The sequence below is a fragment of the Nuphar pumila genome, chromosome 12 (assembly GCF_984573655.1).
Source record: "Nuphar pumila chromosome 12, dmNupPumi1.hap1.1, whole genome shotgun sequence".
Lineage (NCBI taxonomy): Eukaryota > Viridiplantae > Streptophyta > Magnoliopsida > Nymphaeales > Nymphaeaceae > Nuphar > Nuphar pumila.
The window spans coordinates 90,191,482-90,205,912 of record NC_143260.1 but is presented as its reverse complement, the minus strand read 5'-3'; the positions used below and the strand labels follow the sequence as shown (position 1 = coordinate 90,205,912).

The 14,431-nt window shown below is 38.6% G+C and overlaps 1 protein-coding gene and 1 long non-coding RNA gene across 2 annotated transcripts; both read right to left on the bottom strand.

Moving 5' to 3' along the window:
* Positions 1–2,298: 2,298 nt before the first annotated feature.
* Positions 2,299–3,238, bottom strand: LOC149821169 (uncharacterized). The gene is made up of 3 exons (XR_016426391.1): positions 2,997–3,238; positions 2,823–2,903; positions 2,299–2,710 (listed from the first exon to the last, which is right to left on the bottom strand). It is a non-coding gene; the product is annotated as an uncharacterized LOC149821169 (long non-coding RNA).
* A 6,067-nt stretch (positions 3,239–9,305) lies between these two features.
* LOC149821168 (MDIS1-interacting receptor like kinase 2-like) lies at positions 9,306–13,353 on the bottom strand. Its single transcript, XM_089982638.1, has 4 exons — positions 13,293–13,353; positions 13,147–13,203; positions 11,788–13,059; positions 9,306–10,690 (listed from the first exon to the last, which is right to left on the bottom strand). The coding sequence occupies exons 1-4, from the start codon at positions 13,306–13,308 to the stop codon at positions 10,383–10,385; spliced, it is 1,653 nt and encodes a 550-aa protein (XP_089838764.1). The 5' UTR covers positions 13,309–13,353; the 3' UTR covers positions 9,306–10,382.
* Positions 13,354–14,431: the final 1,078 nt, after the last annotated feature.

Here is a 14,431-nt window from a genome sequence, read left to right as displayed (position 1 = left end):
AGTCAACATCATCCTCGACTTTCTGGATGGAGGACATGTTTGTCCTTTTTTTGAACTGTTTGTTTTTTCTTTTTTGAATGAAGGGTATTTTTGTCATTTTCTCAAACCATCACTTTATGAGAAAAATAGCAAGAAAGGGTACTTAAGTCTTTGCAACAACACCAGAGTCCGATGCAAAGTTATGTCAACATACACGGAAATACGAGCCCCATGTGCTTGTATACGTGGTGCTCATTCAAAGCCCCGAACACAGACGTGGGATTCAGTGAATCATCGGGGGCGAACATACACAACCCTCTCGTGTTATATTATTTCCCAAGGTAAATCTCTCGGAACAATAAACAACAAAAAAAGGGAAAAGAAATTTGTTAGCCCTCTGAAACCTAGAAAATGACACAATGGTTAAGGCAAGTCAGGCCCGTCACTACGTCATTCACTCACCAACGATAAAAAAAGGATGACACAAGTGGATGGTTGTTTTGTAAATGACCAGTGATTGATGAAATATCTGGCCACTTGTGTTTTGACTCTTCTAATGTCCATTTCAAATCATAATGCTATTCTGCTTATGCTTAATCAACGCTCCTCTGTTCCTCGGCCATTCAAATTCTTTTCTGCGTGGGCCTCTATTGCTTGTAGGGAAGTGGTGTCTCAGGCATGGTCGATTTGTGTTCCGTCTGGTGTCAAAATTGGCCCATGTTCGTAGACAACTTAAGATTTTGGAGGAGGTCTATAGTTGGGGATCTGTCTAATCGTAAAGATGACATCAATGATGAAATTGCTCAGTTACAAGTCTAAGCGGACATGTGGAATCATGCCGCTATAGAACGAGAAGGTTTGTTACAGGAGGCCCTTGCTGAAATTCTTTGTATTGAGGAAGCCAATTGGCATCAGAAGTCGTGTTATCTGTGGCTGAAGGAGGGAGACAAGAATTCACACTATTTCCATTTCCATGTGTTGGCGAATAAGAACATTCAGCGTAAACATATTGGATGGTTGCAGAGAGAGTTTGGGACGTGTGTCAGATCCGTGACTCTTTTTTGTGAAGCTTCTGAATTTTTCCCTAGCTTTTTACCAAGATTGTCATTGATTTTCAAGGATTTGATGGCCCTATGAACCCTGTTGTGAATGCAAAAGAGAATCGGTTGTTGACGAGGTGAGGAAGTGACTAAAAGAGCGTTTGATCTGGATGGTGACAGCACTCATGTCCCAGATAGCTTTTCAGGTAAGTCCTTTGCATCTTTTGGTCCATTATTAATAAATATTTTTTCTGCAAAAGGAAACTTCTATCTACAGTTGGGTTGCGCGTATAGTTTTTAATCCTAAGGAAGAAGAAAAGCTCATACATTTACTAAATCTCGTACAATTAGAGTATGTTTGATTTGATGAAATGAACAAAAAAGACAAGTGCAACGTTTGTTTTGTTGTGTTGCAAAATGTCCGCTGATTGATAATGATACGTGGACAACTTGAACTGTCATAGATAATGGGTCGGATTACTTCATTTTGGATCGTATCACCCATCATTTTAAATAAAAAACATTTAAAATATAAAATATCAGATCTGATCTAAAAAATAAAAAATGTTTAAAACTGTTCAAAAAAGATATATTAAAATATTTAAAAACATGGTTAATATTTAAAAACCAAATGCTATTAAATAATTTTTTTAGGGGATGCAATAAATTTCTAAAAGAAATCAAGTTGATTACAGAGATTTTTTTTTTTTTACGGAATGAACCCTCCACTCAAAGAAAAATTCAATCTTTTGAAATCTTTCAACAATTCAACAAGAGAAAATTCATGAATGTTCCAAATTCATCAAAACTGAGCAAAAAAGATCAAGCCAAAAACCAACTCTATTTTATACATACTACTATCATACTCAACATAAAACAAACGAGTTCTCATATTTACCCTCAATTCACCCCTTACTAGCAAATCATTTGCTTTGATTTTTGTCTTCATACAGAAGCATGTCCCCTCTTACTAGCAAATCACAACATACTGTGATTTCAGGCCTGCATGGGGATTCAACCTTAGCTCATTTCAATTGTTAAACAATACATTTTTGGTAGAAGGTTATTCGGTGATTTGCATCAAGCTGGAAAAGCTCATTGCCAATATTTCACATGCTAAGCATCTTTATACACCACATTGCATTAGCTATTTGGAAAATACACCAAATTTAATCTCTTAAAAGGATTATTTGCAGAATGCTTCTTATTTCTAGGCAGAAAAAAAATGACAGCAGTACTCCCATTCTGCTAATATATAAATCTTTACAGACTCTAGGTACAACTAACACACAATTATACAAACAATAAAGCCAACCTAATATAATCATCACAACATAATCTCCCTTTTGGCTTCATTTGGACCTTCTCAATCAAAATTTAAAACATAAAAGATAATACATGATGCAAAAGACGGTGCAAGAACATCCAAATGCTTTAGAACAAAGAGGTAACTTTGTATTCTTCTAACATTACAGCCAATTTCAAAGAAGTCATCTCAAAACAAAAATTTGTGATAAAACGGATGAAATTCCTTACAAAAGCAATTGATCGAACAAATGGTGTGCATAGGTAGGTGATAGGTGAAAAAAATTGAAACAATTGAAAAACAAAAACAACCGGTATTTTGCCTTTCGAGTTGGCTTCAAATTTCACCACCAGGGACCTTGCCTTCCAAGTTGGCTTCCATGAACCTGAGCACCCAATTCCAAAACATTAATCAAATCCATTCCTTTCCCCAAAAACACTAAATAAAGGATTCAAAAATGAGCAAATGTCTCATTTAATTTGAGATCAGAAACACACCAATCGGACTTATGGTCGAAATCTATCAGTGTCATGTCGTAGGAGAGATTTTTCTCTTCGAGCATCTACTAGACTCTCTGCCTGAAAGGGTTTGAAATCAACAAACTTTTTAAGTTCTATCAACTCTCTCTCTCTCTCGCTCATTAAGTGGTAGCAAAGGGAGAAGAAGCGTACAGTCAGCACGTTTGGATGAGGAGGAGGACTAGAGGAAAGTGGAGAAGGAGAGGGAGGCCATGCACACCACCGACATCCTCTCTGCATCTTTCACGACGGAGAAGACATGCAGGTGCCCTTTCCTACAATAGAGAGGGTGTGTTCGTCGAGGCAACTTTGTTTTTCAGGACCCTGTTCATTTTGTAACAGAGGTGAGGGTGAAACGAAAATAACACAGGTACATGGACGCGACGAACGACGTTTCACGCGTTCGCTGCATCCAATGTTTGTTAAAAATATATCTTCAGCATCTTTTTGTCTCGCACGACGACGCGGGAGATATTCCATCAAATATACCATTAGGATATATTTTTTTGACAAGGTAGAAAAAGTTAGAAAAAATAAGAGGTATATCTTATCTCATAAGCAAGTGCTATGTATATAACGTGTAAACACTTTAAAAAAACTTAAGGAAAGAAGACTTTGTTTTTCTGTGGACGTAGGCAGTATTGTCGAACCATATATATCGTGTGACTCTCTCTCTTGATTATTTATCATTTTTACTAATCATCGATTGACTTTTAAATTTATTTAGTTTGTTTATGATTTTGCCATTTTTATTATTAATAATATTCACTTTAGGATAACCTTCTTTAGTACTCAATTTTTTTTTGTCATTAAGATAAGTCTTCTCTTCAATTCAGATATTCTTAAAAAGATCATTTAAAGTAATTTTTTTATTTTTATGTTTTAGGTGATTCCTATATTCTTTTCAAAAATCATGTAGTTTTTCAATTATGATTGCAACTTGAAAGGCATCATCAAGATAAATACATTCTCTCTTAATCTTATAAACCAACATTTGCATCTCATGAATTTGATTAAATATAAACATATTGGTTTACAATGAACCTTTTATTTTCAGCATCTTCTTTATTGTACTTGATCTTAAGAGCATTCCACAACTTCTTAGCCGACTCTAAAGAAGAATACATGTTAAACAAGTAATTGGTTAAAGTGTTCAGAATATACCATTTACATCGGTAGTTGTTTGTATGTCATTTTTCTCTCTTTCTTCTATTCTTTTGTCTCAACTTCTCTAACCGCAATAATGAGACCTGACTTTTTGAGGACATAGTCGATGTACAACTCAGACAATAAGAAGAAAAACTCTGATTGTTATCGCTTGAAGTTTGACTTATCAAATCGATCAAACTTATCAAGGTCACGACTTAACAGATTAATGGAGTTGGATGTGAAACCAAAGGCCATATTGAAGCAACTCGAACAATAAAAATAAAACTTTCGAGCTACTGGTTGAAGTTTGACTCATCAAATCGATCGAGCTTCTCAAGGTCATGACTTAACATATTAATGAAGTTGGATGTCAAACCAGAAATTATATTGAAGTTCTAAAATTGTTGAAACAAGTGATGACCATAAACAAGATTTAAAGAAATTGAGATCACAAACCTAAAGATAGGTTCTTAAGACTGCTATCTTTAGAACTTCAATCATTTACTTTATCATTCTAACCAAATGGATGCTTGAAGTGGTGGCATCGAGGGACATTCCTATCACATATTTGGGTATGCCTCTTTTTCTACAAAGAATGCTTGGTAGATATTGTGATGGGTTGGTGTCTAGTACAAGAGGCTATCATAGGGTTGGAGTTGTCGGATGTTATCGAGGGTTGGTCTTTTTTATTCCCATCAAGTCGGTGTTAGCCTCATTTTCATGTATTGGATGTGCTTCATGTTACCTAGATCAGTGTCATAATGAAGCAATTTCTTTGGGATGACTCCTCAAATCATGATCATATTCATCTCATTGCTTGGGATAAAGTTTTTAGGGATAAAGTAACACCATTATCCAAGAGCGGCTATTGATGCAGGATGTCCACCGCAGTCTATTATAATAATGTAACAAATTTGGTTCTCTAGAAAATATCGACAGCATGAATCTTCCAATAAAACAAAATATATTATTTTATGGAAAACCATGAGAAAATACTTTTCATACATAAAACTAAAGAAATATAAACCATATACAATTCTAAAAAAAATATCATAACAATATAAAAAAGGTGTAGTTAATTATCATGTTAATATCAGGATATATAGAAGCATGATAATTGCAAAATGTGCTATTATGATTTATAAAATATCCTTATTTTATGGCATTGGCTTTGTAAACATCACGATAAATGTTTTATATTTCCAAAATATCGCCGATATTATATTGTGAAAGCTTATACCCACCTGTTGGAAGTGACAAGCACACACGTCAACAGAAATCCCTATATCACTTCTGGGTTCAGAGCTTGGATACATTCTAGCTGAGCTGGTCAATAATAGTACTAGACTACTTGGAAACATACATTCTAGCTGTGTTGTGACAACAAGAGTTCTATCTATATTACCTGCAATCACACCTTTCTTGAACGAACCTAGCACATTGAGATGAACTCCTATTATGTTCGTGATGAGTTCCTCCGAGGCACTATTCACTTGCCATATGTTCCTACCGAATACCAGTTGGCGGACTTCTTCACCAAAGCTTTGCCATCGCCTCGCTTTTACTTTCTTCTCAACAAACTCTCGATGATCTCCCCCGTGTGTTTGAGGGAGGGTGTTAAAATATGATTGTATATATATATAGATCATGACACATACACATATATATATACATCTATATATGTCTATGTGTCTATCTACATGTATAAATATATATATTTATATATTTCCTTTGTAATACCCACTAGGGGTAAAATAATCTTTTTACCATTTCACGCCATGTATATTTTTCTCCTTTCTTTTTTCTCTTTTCCTTTTTTCTTTTCTTTTTTCCTTTTTTCTTTCTCCTTTTTCTTTTTTCCTTTTACCTTGGAAAAGCCCCCCTTAGGGATGTTGGAGCCTCCAACAGTCACATTTGTGACTGTTGGAAGGGCTCCAATGTCTCTTAAGAGCCCTTCCAAGGGTCCTCTTCTTGTGCCTATAAATAAAGGGGTTCTCTCCCATTGTATGTAAGCTTCTTTGAAGCCCTCTTGAGTGGAATATATTTTTTCACTTTATTTTGTGTGTTTTTACCACTTTTGTGATTTGTTATATTTTTGCTCATTAGTGGCTACTTGTCTATGTGTGTGTTTTGCTCTCGGAGATATCGCTTCACTCATTTGGCACTTCATTACACCGTCTACATCGCATTTCTCCGTTTCATGGGAGATGATAGTGAGGCCAAGAACTATAGTTACAGTCTAGAGGTTGGAGCTAATGGAAGGAAGATGGTGTGGCAAGATGTTCCTAGAAGCATCAGAGACAACCATAGGAAAGTTAAAGATAGTTATGATGGCTTGATTATACAGAGAAACATGGCTCTTTTCTTCTCGGGTGGCGATAGGAAGGAACTGAAGCTCAGAGTAACAGGTAGGATATGAAAAGAACAGTGAACAACCAATTGCATATTCACATTGGTTATCCTGCTTGTCCCGTGATATGGTCATCTTTATGTAATCTTAACACTGAAAGCAAACTCTATTTTTTCAGGTGACCATATATATATATATATATATATATATATATATATGTTATATGTTTCGTCAATGAAGTGGGACGCATGCGATTCATGCATTTGAACATCAACTTTGTACACAATATTAAAGACTTGTTCTTTTTAATTTTTGTGTGCATCTTAAGTGTCCATGTTGGTAGCAAATGTTTGTTGTTTGAGCAGCATCTCAACTGGGTAAAATTAGCTATTCATGTTCATGTGTGTGTGAGAGTGCATGCATATTCACCTGCATATGTGCGCATATCTGCTGCTTGTGTTGTGGACATGCTACAACTATAAGTTATTTCTGTCAGTCTGTGGTTAACAGATGTTTGTGGTTGTCCTGTTGATAAGTATGGATTGGAAGGCACCTACTCGGGTTGGCTGAGTGGTTTGTGGCCTTGGGAGAAGGTGCTGACCCCTTCATCCCAGGTTGATTCCCACGTGGAGTTTACCCACGGTGAACTTCATCATTATATATATATATATATATATATATATATATATATATATATATATATATATATATATATATATATATATATATATGGATTGGAAAGATTGGCGCTGTTTATAAACCAAAGAAACCACACCCGACACAATGATCTGTTCGCTCTGGTTCAGCCTGTCATACCTATAGTTGTCCCTTCCAGTATGTACCCGACACAAAGATCATTGTGTTGTCACCCTCTGCTAATGTCATAACAGGAAACACAAGTGGAGCAGTGTCTTTCTTGAATCCTAAGAACAAATGCACTGGCACCATACATCAAGTAGTTGCAATCATTGATCCTAAGAAGTAATCAAGTCGCGACCCATTTGATATTGCTCAACTGAAGCAGATGGTTTGGTGACTTGGGATGTGATTTACGTGGTGTTTGAATACCTTGGTTCTGAAATTGGTGATAAAGGTAACTGCGTTGTGTAAGATGTGAATCTAAGAACCTTATTTTGGTGTGCATTTGAGATTCAATGTTTGTTTATTTGCATGGGCCTCATGCCAAATTCAATACGTGAATTCTAAATCTAAGGTATTTATGCATCATGAGCTATGTGATCCAAGCAAAGTATGTCAGTGGACTTTCCGCAAGTCCAATGCACAGTGTGTAGTAGGGACGCAAACGGATTGGATTTCGGATCCCAAAATACGTTGGGAAGTCGGATAGGTTCAGATCCGGGACACCCAATTTTGCAAATTTGGCTTCCTGAATCCGAGATGTTTGCAACCCTAGTGTGTAGCCTTTTTCATTTATTACACGGAAAAACCACACCCTGGGTTGGAAACCTGGCTGTGCTGGTTTTAGCCTGCTGTACATATGGTCGTTGTTTTGGCGTTTTAAAATTCTGGGGGTACAGATCCAGAAGGCCTCATGGTGGCCCGAGAACATGTTATACGGTTTCTTTGTAATTCGGAGGAGGCCACAACAGTTCGGTGGAGGCACCTGTGCTATTGGGTCTCTCGCAAACCAGGGTGAACTCAAGTTATCAGCATCCACAACCTTATGGGGGCGCTGGCTGCTTCTTGGAAGGCAGCTTATCGGAGAAGGAATAGTGCAGATGGACCAGCATTCTCAAGTATGTGGGACCCAACTCGAGAGTCATTTTGAAGAGTGAAAGGGTAGATTTGGTGTCCAAAATCCGCCATCTTTTTTATGTTTAGCTTCTCCCACCACCCCTCCTTCGGAATTATGTAGTATTATGTATAGATTTGACAGGTTTTGTATTAAGGATGGCAGTGGACCGGGGCGGGAGCGGGGGACAAGGTCTCCACTCCCGCCCCGTCTCAAAATCCTGCTCTCCATCTCCACACGGGTTTTGATTTTAACCTCCATCCCCATTTCATGTCCTCCATCCCCCGGTCCAAACGGGGCGAGGCAGGACGAGACCCCATTTCCCCTCAGTCCAGTGCCATCCCTAAAGAAGGATTAGGGATGGGGCAGGGCGGGGCAAGGAGGAGATCGGGGCGATCATTAAAACTATGATGGCAGGTTAAAAGAACAAAAAAAAGGGATTTTCTGTTGATCCACACTAGGATCCATTAAGCATCAGTAAAGGCCAAATGCAGACCAGGACCTGTTTAGTGTTTACAGATTAAGGCTTTATCAAAGCTTAGTTCAAGTCCACTAAGTGATTTCAGCCTCTTTGATTAGGCCTGGATCCACATATATTCCAACCTTCAACAGCTCAGGTCCAATGGAAATAGTGCAAATTCTTTCATTGAGTTGGGCTCATGTTTGGCTGGTAAAGAGCTCGATCAAAGTTGTAAAATAGGCTTGGCAAGCTCGAGCATGAACAACAAATGTTAGGCTCAGCACAACTCGTTTAAACTTATTAATTAATAATCAATGTATTTTATATATATTCTATATCATAGATGAAGTCAGTCCACTGTTTTGCTAAGTTTAAAGTTCAAATCCTAATAAATTTGAAACAACTATTAGTTTGTAAATGAGCCAGTTTGAGCTTTGGCTTAGTAGGCTTGAGGCCCAGATTCTATTATTTTCAACTATGGCAAAATGTATATATTTTGTAAATTGAGAATTGTACAATAGAACAAACAACATTTTGTCAGTTCTGCACTGGATCCAGGTCAGATGAGAATACTGGATAAGGATCCTACTGAAGACATACATGTCTTGTTGGGGACCTGGGCCCACCAAAAGAAACCTAAACGGATCTAGCACATTGATTCACCCCCATTATGGAGAGGGTGAGGCTTATCCTCATCCACCACGAGGCTCTATAAATAGCCCTCACGGTGAGTTTCCCTGTCTCACTGAACAATGAGATTGTGAGATAGTTTGAAAGAGCAAGGAAGAGGAAGGAAGCCGCCGACGGCCACCAGAGGTAAACCCTCCCCCTGTTTTCCTTTTTCCTATTGTCTTTCTGTTTTTTGAGAGCCGACGTATTTGAAATGAGAAGAGGTTGCCGGCGTGTTTGAATAGAAGAGGCTGCCGGCGTGTTTGAATAGAAGAGTCTGGCAACCATGGTTGTTTGAGAGAGAGAGAGAGAGAGAGCGCAACCTGTGGTAAATGTTGCTCCAATAGATTATTGATATTTTTGAATAATATTTGCCTTTCAAAATAGAAGGCACATTGAGGGTCAAACTGTCAAGAAACTTTCACTTTCGCCATAGAAACCTGTGTTCTAGTTCGCATGCCCCCTACCCCCCCAAAAAAGATAAAGCCTGAACTCCATTTTCGGTGATAGGAGCATGTAAGATAAGTGGCGACCCAGTTTCGGAGGATGAGAGAGAGAGAGAGAGTCATTTCTACACATTCACTGTCTTCCATGTAGGGATATGCTCATGGCTCACCTTGGCTTGGCTCATCACGAGCTTGAGCTGAGGTGTCTTCGCTTGACTAATGACGAAAGGGAGCTGGGCTATAACATAAACATTTCAAGCTTGTAGGGATGCAAACAATTTGGATCCAGAACAACTAAATACATGGGGATTCAAATCGGATTCAGATTAGAACAACCATAAATTACAAAACCCCCATCTTGGATCCGACCCATTTGCATACCTAAGCTTGGCTCATTTGCCAGCACTTTCATCTTGAGACGACCAATTCATCATAGCGCTGTCTAAAAGCTATGCTGCTTCAATAGGCCAAGATTGGCTCATTTTACCCATATATGAGTTGATTGCTATAATAGTATTTGAAAAGTGTGAAGTACTCCAAAAGAAATATCTACGATAGAATGGACAGTGCAAGACCAATGTCTAACACTAACTACAAAACAGGCTACCCCAATGGTATTGTGCAATATTGTTTCTCAAAGTGCAATAGAATGGAACTACATGAGCATGAACTGGGACGGTTGGTTCACAAGTTTATTGAAAAATGAAGGCTCTCAAGCAGGTAGTAGTGGCGGACTTTTCGCAGAAAGTTGCTGTGAAACATCACGCATAGTGGGCCGAGTCTTTGGATTCACTTGTATGCACATGAGCGCGAGTGTTGCTGCATGGGTCACTTTCTCTGCAACTTCACCCACTGGGGGCAAAATGCGTTGATCCAAAATATCTCCAAGCCTTAATTCTTGTTGATTTAATATGGATGATATGAGTTCCCCTGGATGATGTCCCATTAAGACCTCAAGTGCCACCACCCCAAAGCTGTAGACATCACATTTCTCCGTTATGCTCATGGTATATGCGATCTCTGCGAAAGCAAACATCATCTTTGATTAATGAATCAATACATTCTTATCAAATTACTTATGCTTCAATTACATTTTGATGATGGCTATCAGTATGAAAACACTGGTTTTAAACCCTACAGCTATTGTTACATGCAAATGCTAAATGGTTAGAACCATGTTTAGTCAAGGCGTGGTTAGGTGATCAGGCCCGACACACAAAACACAGAAAATCCATGTAAATGCAATTTTCTGTGTAAAATACAAACACAGAAAGTTGCTACCAGCGTTAGCGATTTTCTATGTAAAACACAAAACACAACAAATTGCTACATTAATATCGATTTTCTAGACAAAATACTCGAGCCCAATCACTGGATCTGCTCCCTTTCTTAGTCTGTGTGAGCAGATCCAGTGTTTGGGGCAGAACACTTTGTAAGTGTTCTGACTTACCGAGGGGAGCCATGCAGTGGTTGTCCCCTTCCATAAAAAGAGGCGGGGGATGGGGGGGCACTGCACATTTGTGATGCCTGAGCACCCTCCATCTTTCCCATATACCTAGGGGTGTCAACGGGTTGGGTTTACTCAGACCCGACATGGATCAAACCCTATAGGGTCCGGGTATGGTGACAAATAAGAAGACCCAATTAAGATTCTGGTTTGGACCCAATGATCCGATTAATACATGGACCCAGGTATAGTTTGTGAAATTTTATACCAAACCCGGGCCTCACCCAAGTTCCGATTAAGACCTGCAATTTTTCAATGTAAAAATGATAAAAAATATTATTTAGTTCATATCGGGTTCGAGTATGGTTTCTCTTATAGTAGACCCGCTGGGTTCCGACCTGTTACCATACCTGAAAATGTAGTCCAAGTCTGGTTCCACCTGGGTCCAAACCAAACCCGACCCATTGACACCCTTACATATACCCAGTCAGTTGTGGGGCCCAACAACAAAAAGATTAGTAGCTCGGGAATCTGGAAGGGTTGGATTAAATTACTTGATGATTTTCTACAGGCGATCCAGCTTCAAATAGGCAATGGGGGGCTTATATCTTTTTGTTAAGACCTATGGTTTGAGGATATTATTCTTCAAGAGAATTATGAAGCTCTATACCTGGTGCAATGTAGCCATAGGTTCCTGCAGCCCTGGTCCTGTGAGATGTGTCAGTCTTCAACAACCTTGCAATTCCAAAATCAGATATGCAAGGTTCAAAATCTGAGTGGAGCAGAATGTTGTTGCATGAGATGTCACGATGAACGATTGGTTCCAAGTGATCATGGTGCATGTAGGCTAAGGCATGGGAGACACTTTTTATAATATTCACTCTCTTAGCCCAGTCTAATTCCACAGCTCGTTCATCACAACATAACATGCTTGCCAAACTCCCCCTTTCAACGTACTCGTACACCAAAAACATGTTTCTAACATGCCAACAGAATCCATGTAACTTTACTATATTCCGATGACGAATTTCCAACAATGTTCTGATCTCATTTATGAAACTTTCATCTCCTTCAGATTGATCAACTTTCTTAATCGCCAAAGTTTGACCTGTTTCAAGGTTTGCCCTGTAAACCGTTCCAAACCCACCTCTTCCAATGATATACTTGTCCTCGAAATTCTCTGTGGCCTTTATGATATCCTCATAAACAAGTCTTCCATCATAACTCCATATCGAAAACAAGTCCCCACCATTAATCTCTCTTGGGTAGCTTCCTTCTTCTTTCTTAACATGAGCTCTACAACATTTGGCATAAATCCCAATGCAAACAAGCACAAGTGTGCTTGCAACAGGAAAAAGAACTATCTTGAGCACTCGAAGAAATCTTGCTTTCTTTCGATCATTCATGTCTATGAAAGACTTGCAAGGGGGTAAGCCTTGTTTGGCTTCTCCACATAGACCATGGTTTCCTTCAAATGCCTCTGGTGGAGCCTGCAAGAACGCTTTGTTGCTTGGTAGAGGACCTTCGAGGTCATTATACGAGAGATCAACTGACGTCAAACTGACCATTCCATCCAAAGATGAGGGAATTACACCTGAGAGTCTATTATGAGAGAGGTTTAAGTTCATCAGCTTTATTAGTTTCCCGAACTGTGCGGGTATTTGTCCACTAAGTGCATTCCCGCTAAGGTCTAATAAACTTTGTAGAGATGGTAGATTCCCAATTTGAAATGGAATTGTTCCACTTAACTCATTGTGACTCAGATTCACACTGATTAAGTTGGCACAACTTCCAAGTTGTTGTGGTATGTCTCCACTAAGGTTATTCATTGACAAATCAAGCCATTGTAGCATGACTAACCTTCCTATCTCAGGTGGTATTCTCCCAGAAAGTCGGTTGTTGCCAAAGTTCAGCTTATAAAGCGATTTCAATGCGCCTATGTCTGCAGGAATTTCACCATTCAAAAAATTGGAAGAAAGTTGTAGATCCTGTAGCTGAGCCATATGCACAATTGATGATGGAATGATACCAGTTAAATGATTGCTAGAGATATCCAAGTGTGTGAGATTGTGACATCCTCCCCAATCTGCTGACAGCTCACCAAAGAATTGGTTGTCATACAAATCAACATATGCTAGGCTTGGAAGTGCCCCAAAAGCTTTTGTTATGTTATACCTGATTTGGTTCCCATTCAATCTCAGCCTCCATAAGCTTTTGCAATTTGTTAAGCCTCTTGGTCCAAGCCCCGAAAACTTGTTGTTCAAAGCAGAAAATTTATATAGCCGCCCACAATTGCATATTTCTGATGGTATGGATCCTGACAGATGATTATTACTTAATTCAAAAATTTGAAGGTTAAAAAGGTTTCCTATTTCTGGAGGGATGGGTCCATCTAAACTATTTTGTAGAAGGTTCAAAGTCACAAGATTGGACAAGTTTCCTATAGAGGCAGGTATTAGACCTGTCAAAGAGTTAAAAGCTAACTCTAAATCAGTGAGACGCTTCAAGTTTCCTATTTCTGGAGGGATGGGTCCAGTCAAATTGTTGTAATAAAAGTACAAAGTCACAAGATTGGATAAGTTTCCTATAGAGGAAGGTATTAGACCAGTAAGAGAATTACTATATAACGATAAACCAGTGAGACGCTTCAAGTTTCCTATTTCTGGAGGGATGGGTCCAGTCAAATTGTTTTGAAAGAAGGACAAAGTCACAAGATTGGATAAGTTTCCTATAGAGGCAGGTATTAGACCCGTAAGAGAGTTACCAGATAACTCTAAATCAGTGAGACGCTTCAAGTTTCCTATTTCTGGAGGGATGGGTCCAGTCAAATTGTTGTAATAAAAGTACAAAGTCACAAGATTGGATAAGTTTCCTATAGAGGAAGGTATTAGACCAGTAAGAGAATTACTATATAACGATAAACCAGTGAGACGCTTCAAGTTTCCTATTTCTGGAGGGATGGGTCCAGTCAAATTGTTGTAATAAAAGTACAAAGTCACAAGATTGGATAAGTTTCCTATAGAGGAAGGTATTAGACCAGTAAGAGAATTACTATATAACGATAAACCAGTGAGACGCCTCAAGTTTCCTATTTCTGGAGGGATGGGTCCAGTCAAATTGTTGTAATAAAAGTACAAAGTCACAAGATTGGATAAGTTTCCTATAGAGGAAGGTATTAGACCAGTAAGAGAATTACTATATAACGATAAACCAGTGAGACGCTTCAAGTTTCCTATTTCTGGAGGGATGGGTCCAGTCAAATTGTTTTGAAAGAAGGACAAAGTCACAAGATTGGATAAGTTTCCTATAGAGGC